Consider the following 10,448-nt stretch of genomic DNA (forward strand, 5'->3'; position numbering starts at 1 on the left):
ATCATATGCAAGGGTTTATTTAAAGACAGATTTTTCCCCCGCCCACTCTATGTTTACACCTATCTACACACATCCTCCACAAAACACTTCCCAGCCTCAGTGTACAGTCATCGAATTCTGCTGAAGACCTATAATTAAGACTTATCTAGAAGAAAGTAGCTGATCCTTTCAACTTTGCATCATTCAGACACAGGATGAGAATCCATGTGTTTAGGTTTTGATAAAAAGCACACGGAAACACAGTCCACAATCCAAATGCAACATCCAAACTGATGCGGAGGGCAGGGCATGATATCAGTAACAAATTAGAGCCAGACGGTCATCCAAAAAACAAATCCAAACCATAGCAAATAAAGGCAAATACAAGAACATGGCTCAGATCTTAATCATGTGTATAGCAAGGCTTCACAAAGAAACAAACTCCAAGAAAAGTTTATATAGTGTAGGACTAGGAAGTAATGAGGAAAGCGGGCAGAAGTCATAGTAGAACTCTAGTGAGCACAACCTCAGTGGAAATGTCCTGAGCCCTCAGTACAGTATCTCCATATCCCCCCTGATGGGCTACTCGCGAAGCCAAGCCACCCCTTCACCAGGGTCTGCCCCTACGTCTGAGAGCAGGCCACTCTGGATGTTAATGATGGAAGTCTGAAATTAAGGAGAGATCCAGGATGTCCTCACCTGAGACGTAGGAACTTTTCTCTGGACCGTACCCCAATGTCTGCTGGAGGTGTGGCTCACCTACAGGTGTCTGCCACTCTGATGAAATAACAGCAGGTTTCAAGAGTTAAACACGAAAATGTTGGTGCAGTTTGATAGAAGGCAGGCAATTCTAATCAATATGAAACAAAATTAATTTGTCTTGAAGTACTGAAAGAACAAATGCATCATGGGCTTTTTTGATGGTAGTCTCAGTTTGAGATTGCGGGTGAACTTAAAGAACTTTTTAGCCACTGGATCAGCTGCTCTTTCATTTACAGTGGGAAAAAAGCACCTTGTCTGGGAGACTTTCAGATGGCGAAGTTTCCTCTTGTGGTTCACTTGTGAAGTCATCCATCATATCCCACCTGATTGGAGCCACAATACAGCTTGAAGGCAGAATAGTTTCATTTGAGATTCCAATTCCCATGAATTCTAGAAAGGGCATCTGCTTTCACATTCTTAGATCCTGGTCTCTAGGTCAATGAGAACTTGAAGCACGTGAAGACCAAGGCGCATCTTGCTTGACAAGAATTAAGCCTCTTGGCAATGATCAGTGAGTATGAGGAAATAATGACAAAGGAGCACTGAAAGCACTGATGAACTTATCATTTAGAATGTTGAGTGAACTGTTGGCTGCTTCATTCCACTTAAGCTTATTTGGATTTTCCTCTGAGCAGAAATGTGAGAGGAGTGGCCATTGAACCTCTAATGAGTCCTCTATAAAAGTTATCAAATCTGAGGAAACACTGCAGCCCTTTGAAGTTGCAAGGTTGAGGCCATGACAAGCTCCTTCAATTCATTTTTGACCACCTTGACCCCTTGCGCATTTATGAAAATTGAGAGCTGATGAATTTCACACTTTTCCAAATTGGCATACATTGTCTAAGAGCTTTCTGAGAACTTGATAGACATGCTCCACATGCTAGACTTCTGAAGAAGAGTTGATATCATCAATGTACACAATGAAAAAATGCTTAAGAATTTCATTCACAAAGGAAGATGGAGCATTAGCCAGACCACAGGGCATTACTAAATATTCATAGTTACTGGAGACGGTGATAAAGGCTGTCTTTAGACTTCAGACTTGCTTAAAACTATGGTGAGATTGAGATAAGGTTCAGAGATAGAAATTTCCCTGCTGCTCTTGACATATCCTGACATATCAAACACACTGGTAAAAAGCACTTGCGTGTCTCAAGTAAAGGAGTAAGGCAAGTGCTCACTTCTCTAAACCAAGGTAAAGGATGATGGTCTCACCTTACAGCCACTTCAGAAATACCTTTTTCTCCACAATAGAAACATGAACCTTCTCTCTTCTGATTGATTTTCTCCTCTGCTTCTAGCCTTGTGTGTCCACATTTCATACTTTCCTCTTCACGCTTGTCATATGTGGAGAAGGAGAGTGTGGGAGTGCTTATTGTAGGCATCATGAATGAAAGAGATTATCCAAGTAGATAGCAGTTGAATTAACTGAAAGACCATTGAACTTTTCCACGTCAGAATCAGAAGCAGAATCACTTTATTCACCAAATATGCATAGGAGTTTAACTTGGCAGATCAGTGCAAAAAATAAAAAAATATGTGCAACAGGTGTGTAAATATGCAGATGTACAGACCAACAAAAGAGCAGACACACATACCATACAATAAATGACAAATGCAAAAAAAAATCCACATACAATACAATAACACAATAAGCTCGATCACAATGTCTGGTGAAAGCTTTCATAGAAAAAACAGTCACTGTTGAGCTTTCCTGATTAAGGTTATTGTTTTCCACCTGATTATGGTTACAATTTTCCATCTGAGGTCTTTACAGATGTCAATTCCTAGGAATTTGAATGGATCCAACATATTTTGCAGTGTTGGAACTGAAATGGCCTTAACTGGAAATATATGTCATGAAATTACATGCAATAGCTCATAATATTGATGCGGACAATATAGTCAATATAGTTTGCAAAATGATTTACAAATAAAAAAATGTAAAAGCTGTGATTGCATAAGTATTCACCCCCATTGCTGTTAAACCCCTAAATTAGTTATAATGCAGTTGCCATCACAGGTCACTTAATTAGTTGTATGGACTTGACTTGTGTGCAATTAAAGTGTCACGTATTATCTCAATATAAATACACCTGTTCCAGGAAGAACCCAGAGTTTCTTATAGAAGATACCTAAACAAACAGAATCATGAAGACCAAGGAGCTATCAAACCAAGTCTGGGACAAAGATCTGGAAAAATATCCATCAGGGTATTGTTTTTAAAAAAAATCCCAAACTTGGAGCATTTCAAAGAGCACTATTAAATTCATTATTTGAAAAATGAAAAGAATATGATATAGGCCATCCACCAAAAGTGACAGGGGAAGATGGGATAAGTTAGAGAAACAACCAGTATTAAAAGCCCCCACGGCACATTTTCTCACTCTCTCTCATGTCCATCACCTTAGTGAGCAGATGAAAAGAAACACCCCCTGAAGAAACAACTTATTGAAAAAGCCAATAGTCTTTGTGTGCATTTGGGCCAGAAGTGAAGGCATGAAGTGGCCAGACCCTCCTGTGCACTTCAAATCAAGATCTTGACTTTTATTTTTCCCCAGGATGAACAGATTCACAAGAATCTCATGTTCCAAAACACTCCATAGAAACAGTGGTGGCTGTAAACCAATAGCACATTGGAATGATGCTATCCTGGTGTGGGAGTTGACCAAGGAGGTTTAGGACATACTCTGACAAGAGAGAAATTGATGCCAATCTCCCTGCCTGTGTCCACAGTAGCCTGTGGGGATACCAACTGAGTTGCAGCACAGGAGATTGTCATATCAAGTGATGTGGATCTCCCGTTCTTCCTGAGTTTCTGCTCAGATCTTGGCATAACTAGTGGACATCTTACAAAGGATGAAAGCTCATCACCTGAAACTAAATCCCAGCAAGATCGACCTGTTGTGTATTCTTGGAGATGCATTTACATTTTGAAATCTTGTCATTTTCCTGATGAACTATCAGGTCCCATCATCAGACAAGGCTCACAACCTGCACAACTAACTATCATTCTCGGTCCACACCAGGAGGATATGGGCATTTATCTCCATGCAGACCATTCAGGTGCTTGTTCAGCTGCTTGTCGTCTCAAGATTGGACTACTGTAATTTACTCCTTGCAGGTTGTCTCTCTCTCTTCCCATCAAACCCCTGCAAACTGATCCAAAATGCAGCTTCACAGCTTGCTTTTAAGTTCCCCAAGTTCTCCCACATTGCTGTGTTCCCTTCACTGGCTTCCTGCATCATATTTACTTGCTTTGACAGACACCTCCCAAAAACAATGCCAGTAGGTGGATTGGCTGTGGTACATTGCGCAGAGTTGGCAGTGTATCAGTGTGTGTGTGCATGGTGCCCTGTGATGTTCTCACACCCAGTGTTATTGGGATAGGGATCTGCCACTCTGGATCTGCCTACTACACTACTGTCAGAGCTGCTGTTATAGAAGTCTTTGTGTGTGTGTGTGTGTGTGTGTGTGTGTGTGTGTGAGAGAGAGAGAGAGAGAGAGAGAGAGTGTATTACACTCTTACTGACTGCACAGACAAACATACACATGCTAACAATTAAATCATGCTGTCGGAGAGCCGAGGTTTAGTGGCTGTGTGAGTATATATATGTGTGTGTGTGTGTGTGTGTTTGTCTGTCTGTCACAGAGAGAGAGAGAGAGAGAGAGAGAGAGAAAGGGAGTGTTTTACTAGTATCTGCACAAAAACATATATGGGGTTATACAGTGATAATTTACTGATTAGTAAATTAATTAGTTATTAACATTAATGCATTTAAATGTTTTGAAATATGAGATTTTTTTCAGTGTTCAGTATTACATTTTTATTCATTAAGCATTAAGCATCAATAACATTGAAATGAAGCATCACACTGAGAAAAAATTTGAAGTGAATTAACGATTTATTAAAGTTTATTACATTAATATAGTTTATTAGATTTGTATTTCTGTCCAGTCAAAGCTGCAGCATTAAAGTTTAATTTCTTTCCCTGGGGTCTTCCCGAACACACAGGTTAGGGAACTTAGGCGTTGTAACACTGAAACACACAAACAAACAAATAACAATAATAACAATGTTATAACAAGAGTCTTATAACAGATCATTCAGCGGTGGAATGGGTTAAATATTTAATTTATGATATTATTGCATAAATAAACTGTAATGCATGTGTTTAATGTCTAACGGCAGATACTCACATGAAGCCTTGCTGTGGACAGTGTGAATTGGTTTTTTCCACCTTGTTGACATGTTGAGGAGGAATTTTGCCATGGAAGAATTTGAAACAGCACTGGCCAAAATCAAAGCTTTGTGCTGAGTAAGAGAGACAGACGAGTTCTTTCAGGTTACACTGTAATTACTGCATAAATGTACATTAACACAATGGCTTTGTTAAAAAGCAAACATTAAATAGGAACTATAAGAAATAATAAGTACACATCATACAGTTTATCTATTTTATTCTTGAAGTGATTCATCCTTCAGTTCTTTCACTCGGGAAACACTTATATGTTAGAAAGATTGTGATCATGCTACTAATAATAAAATAATGTTTTTTTAAAAAGTATTTAATCTTATTTGTTATTGTAATTACTTTATGAATAGCAATAGCATTAATGATTATTTATATTACTTTATGTTAATACTACTAATTATAATTATTTTTTAATTTGTCTTTATTTGTGTTTATTTATTCATATTTGTACTTTGTAATTAATGTTACTTCTTAAATATTTTATTAATATAAATATGAAATCATTTGTGATTGATTATCCATAAAAGAAAACAATTATTAAATATTTAGGGGAGGTCTAGCCTCAGACTGTACATCTACAAGAAGAATTGAAAAAAAAGTAGGTGTGACTCAAAAGTGGTAATGTTAAAATAAAAGTCAAAGTAGTGTTAAATACTCACTAAATTGTAAATACAGCACTTAATAAACAATATAACTATTGCATGGTGTGCAAATACATAACTCTACAAAAAAGTTATGTAGTAAACTCACGACTAGCATCCGAGGAGAGTGCCATGATAATGACGAAGCCCAAGAAAAAAAACACACAGCTCGTCTTCATGTTCCCAGCAGGTGTGTGAAGATCTGCTCTCTTCACTCTCTATGATCTAATTAGCTGTGATCACAATTTAATGGCTCATTATATACAAGCGTTTATCTAAAGACTGATCACCCGCACCCACACCGAACAACTCTACATTTATACATATCTACACACACATCTACACGTCTCCTCAACTTACCACCTCCTCCCTTCAGTGTCTATCCACCAAAAATCTACTGAAGATCCATAATTAAGACTTATTTGAGAAATCTGTAACTGATCCATCCAACATTGCATGGTTCAGACATAGGATGAGATTCCATATGTTTAGGTTTTAATAACATCACAAAAATGATGCAAGACACAATATTAAATATTAAATATTAAAGGTTTCACAATGTGACAGTGTCCATGAACAGTTTATATAGTGCAGGACCAGGAAGTAATAAGGAAGTTAGAAGGCATAGGTCACACTAGAACACTGATGAGCATGACCTCAGGGGAAATGGCCTGAATCCTCAGTACAGTATCTCCATATCCCACCGATGGGCTACTCCTGAAGCCAAGCCCCCTTCACCAGGTTCTGCCCCTAAGTCGGGGAGCAGGTTGGTTCTGATGCTCATGCTGGAATTCTAAAATTAATGAGAGACCTAGAATGTCTTTAGCTGACACCCAGGAACATTCCTCTGGACCATAACCCTCCCAGTTCACCAGATAAAACATACACTTGCCTTGGTGTTTCAAATTGAGCAGATTTCATATGGGGTATACTGGTTCAAGAGATAGCATCGTGGACTGTTTTGATGGTGCTCTCAGTTTGAGATTTGGGTCAAGAAACAATCTGTCCAAGTTGAAATGGTGGGTGTGGGCAGTATATTTTGTTTGGTTTTAATCTTCTGTCTTCTGGTTGCTCTTTGTAGTCTAACATGAGGCATTCCTCAGGTCTTAACAAGGAGGACGGGTTTATATTAATGCACTCGATCTAACACATCATCGTTTCTACAGTAATTCATAAGGACTTGTATTGTGGATGCTCCACATAATCTAAGACTAATAAGAAAAACACAGCCAATCAAATTTACTTCACCAAGACTGCTAAAAGGACCCTTTTTGCTCCCTGACTTCTGAATTAAAATCTTGGGTTTTGGTCTACCCTCTTAATTTTCAGTGTCAGTGTTTGAAACTTTAAGTTTGAGATGTCAGTGATGTTAATTCCCGATTCAATGATTGGCAGTAAGGTTCCTGTATTGACTCGCTACAGTGGCAGGCAGAACACAGACACAAACAGAAAATGGGGCTGGTGGTTACGGAGCCTTTCACTTTTTTGGTGAAAGGGGAATGGCAGATGAGAGTGCAGAGGTGTTATGGGACGCAGTCCCGAGGTGCAGAGGGCAATGAGGGATGTGTCAAGGTGAAGTGTGGTGGTGGAGGACTGGAATTCTTCCAAGTGTAGCGAGGGTAAAGGGTCTCAGCCATGGCATGCAGCACATGTGACCCTGCGCTCTGACCCCAGCTTTCTAACAAGCTGGGATATGTGAAGAAATGAATGTCACTGTGCTGTAATGTGTATGTGACAAACATCGGCTTCTTCTTCTTCTTCTGATGCATCTGTGTGCATGCTGAAGGGACAATCAAAATCTAGGTTCCTTAGCACCGGCGAGCTAGGTAGGCTACGAACTGGTGGTGTGGTCGTAGGACGACGTCTATGAGCCGCTGGAACCTCACAGCCACTCCGTGGAGCCCGAAGGGGAGAACTCGGTACGGCCATTGGCCACTTGAGGTGCTGAACGCAGTCTTGGGAAACAGGCTCTCCCAAGATGCGCCACCAGGTCATCCACCTGGAGGAGGGTGTAGCTATCAAACTCCCACACCTGAGGTCTTCAACCTTTTGAGGTATGCTCTGGCACTTCTGGGGAGCCATCACCAAAGGCTGACAAGGCAGTATCAGGTTCAATCCACTTTTTTATTAGACTGATGTGATACAGTTGAGTGTCTTTTTTCTTACCTGGCTGTTGCAGGCGGTACTTCACTGGGCCCACCCGTTCAAGGCTCATGTACAGGCCCTGCCAGGAGCACATGGTCCCCCAGCTGGAACTCATGGGGTCGGGCTGGTCAGTTGTAGATCCATTTCTGTTCCTCTTGTGCTTCCTTCATGTGTTGCTTCACAATGGCAACTACTCAGTCGGTCTAATCCTGCATACTTTCTGGGTCTCCTCCCAAAGAGAGCTCGAACAGGGTGAAGGCTGTGGATGCCTATGTGGTTTTGTGGACTGCAAAAAGGACAAATGGCAGGAGGAGGCCCCAGTTTCTCCTTTCCCCATCTACCACCCGCCACAGCATTCTCTTCAGTGTTTGGTTGAACCTTTCAACCAGGCTGTCTGTTTGTGGGTGGTAGATGGACATTCTGATTTGCTTAACCTGCAACAACCAACAGAAATCAGACAGTAACTTGGAAAAAAAAGGCGTACCTTGGTCAGTTAAGAGATCCTTGGGGATCCCTACTCAGCTGAAGAGGAGGACAAGCTCCCTGGTGATGTTACGAGAGGTGGCCTTCCAGAGTGGGACTCAGGGAACCTGGTGGCATAGTCAACATTCACTATTATGTACTCATGTTCCCAGGCAGATTTTGGGAGTGACCATACAGGGTCCATGCCCACCCTTTCGAAGGACACACCAATGATAGGAAGCAAAATGAGCGGGACTTCTTGGGTGAGGTGCACTGGCACTGAGGGCACCGCTGGCAGAGGTTCCACACTTCTGCCTCAATGCCTTGCCAGTGGAAGTGGTCCCTTAGTTTTGACATTTTTAGAAAAGTTTGCTGTTTCTAGAAGTCTGCTATTTTAGAGACTTCGTGCCATTTCTGTTTGTGTCATCGGGAGAGATATTGTGCCATTTGGAGTAATTTTTCTCCTAATATACTACCCGTCATGGGTTAGGTTAAATCTTTTTACCAGAGGCCAGAAGATGGAATTTCTGCCTGTTTTGGGGGTTCCCGTGTTCAGCATTGAATTTATTTGTGATGTCACACTCCACAGTAGTGGTTAATGGCTCATATGAAAGTAGACACTCAGGGCTTTAAGAATTTGTTGTGCTATCCTTTTTATGTCTCTACCAATGTTATTGTGGAGAGGTGTGAATTGTTTGCCCAGCAGAGGGCTCACACCCCTCCCCTTTCCCATCACCCTGCTCACCAGCAGCTAAACACAAAGTCACAATAGTCCACACAAAGAAACTCAACAGTGTCTGACTAATCTTATAACAGACCTGCAGTGATAAAATAATTAATTTGTTTATACTGATTGAAAATGTCCAATAAATCGATTTCCATTTGGCCAGTGGAATTAATCACCACCTTCTGATCCAACAGAATTAGAAACATTAAGAACATTCATAGCAAATAAGTCTGTGTGTGTGTATTTATATCTGTTTTACATAAATATATATCTATAGTTTTAAAGGATGTTTTTGTGGGGATATTTGGCTGGTCCTACGAAGAGTTTTTTCTTTTTTTAAAGTTATTTAAAAAACTAAAAGAGTCCAATTTTGGTTACTGAGGTTAAGGTTAGTGTTTGGTTTAGATATAGCATAGTATTAAGTGCCTACATTAAGTCGTTATGCATTATGTAAGGTCCCCACAAGGATAGTAAGACAAATGTATGTGTGTGTGTGTGTGTGTGTGTGAATGTGTGTGCAACACTCTTGCTGGTTGTTGGTTAATAATTCTAGCAGCACAGTCAAACAATTACACACATAAAATCATGCACGCACAGCCACTAAACCTCAGCCCTCTGTGTGTGAGTGTGTGTGTGTGTGTGTGCGCGAGACTTGGTGGGTGTTGGTTAATAATTCTAGCAGCACAGTCAAACAGTTACACACATATAATCACACTGTCAGAGGGCTGAGGTTTAGTGGCTGTGCATGCATGTGTGTGTGTGTGTGTTTCTTACTAGTATCTGCACAAACACACATATGGGGCTACAGTGGTATTTAAAATAGTTAATGAATTAGTTATTAATGCAGTTTACCATTATAAAAGCATGAGATTTATTCAGTGTTCATTATTTAACTATTTATTTATTTATTAAGTATCAATAACATTGAAATGAAGCTTCATATGGAGAAAATTATGACATGAATTAACAGTTAAAGTTAATTAGATTTGCATTTCTGTCTCGTCAAAGCTGCAGCATTAACATTTAGGGTTTCTTTCCAGGGTGTTTGTGAACACACAGCCTAGGGTGCTTAGGGGTCGTAACACTGAAACACACACAGATACATACACACAATAACAGCGTCTTATAACAGATCGTGAAATAAAAATATTAATTTAATAGATTAATATTAGTTTCATGTTAATTTTACTTGTTATTATCTCATAATCAATTCGTAACACATCTGTTTAATGTCTAAAAGCAGATACTCACATGAATCCGTGCAGTCTACATTGTGGGTTTATCTCTGACACCCTCAGGACATCTTCAGGAGGAATTTTGCCAGTGAAGAATTTATAACAGCATGAGACAGGATCCACAGCTTGTGCTGAACAAGAGAGACAGATGAGTTAGAAAAATTATAATCCTGCTATGACTAATATGAGTAATATAATAATATTTATCAAAAAGTATTCAGCTTTATTAGGTGTTATTATT

General features: G+C 39.9%; 1 protein-coding gene across 1 annotated transcript; it reads right to left on the reverse strand.

Annotated features, from left to right (window-relative positions):
* Positions 1-4,627: 4,627 nt before the first annotated feature.
* Positions 4,628-5,883, reverse strand: LOC113546606 (C-C motif chemokine 13). Its single transcript, XM_026946554.2, has 3 exons — positions 5,748-5,883; positions 4,942-5,056; positions 4,628-4,781 (listed from the first exon to the last, which is right to left on the reverse strand). The coding sequence occupies exons 1-3, from the start codon at positions 5,815-5,817 to the stop codon at positions 4,721-4,723; spliced, it is 246 nt and encodes an 81-aa protein (XP_026802355.1). The 5' UTR covers positions 5,818-5,883; the 3' UTR covers positions 4,628-4,720.
* Positions 5,884-10,448: the final 4,565 nt, after the last annotated feature.

The sequence above is a fragment of the Pangasianodon hypophthalmus genome, chromosome 7, assembly GCF_027358585.1.
Source record: "Pangasianodon hypophthalmus isolate fPanHyp1 chromosome 7, fPanHyp1.pri, whole genome shotgun sequence".
Taxonomy (NCBI): Eukaryota; Metazoa; Chordata; class Actinopteri; order Siluriformes; family Pangasiidae; genus Pangasianodon; species Pangasianodon hypophthalmus.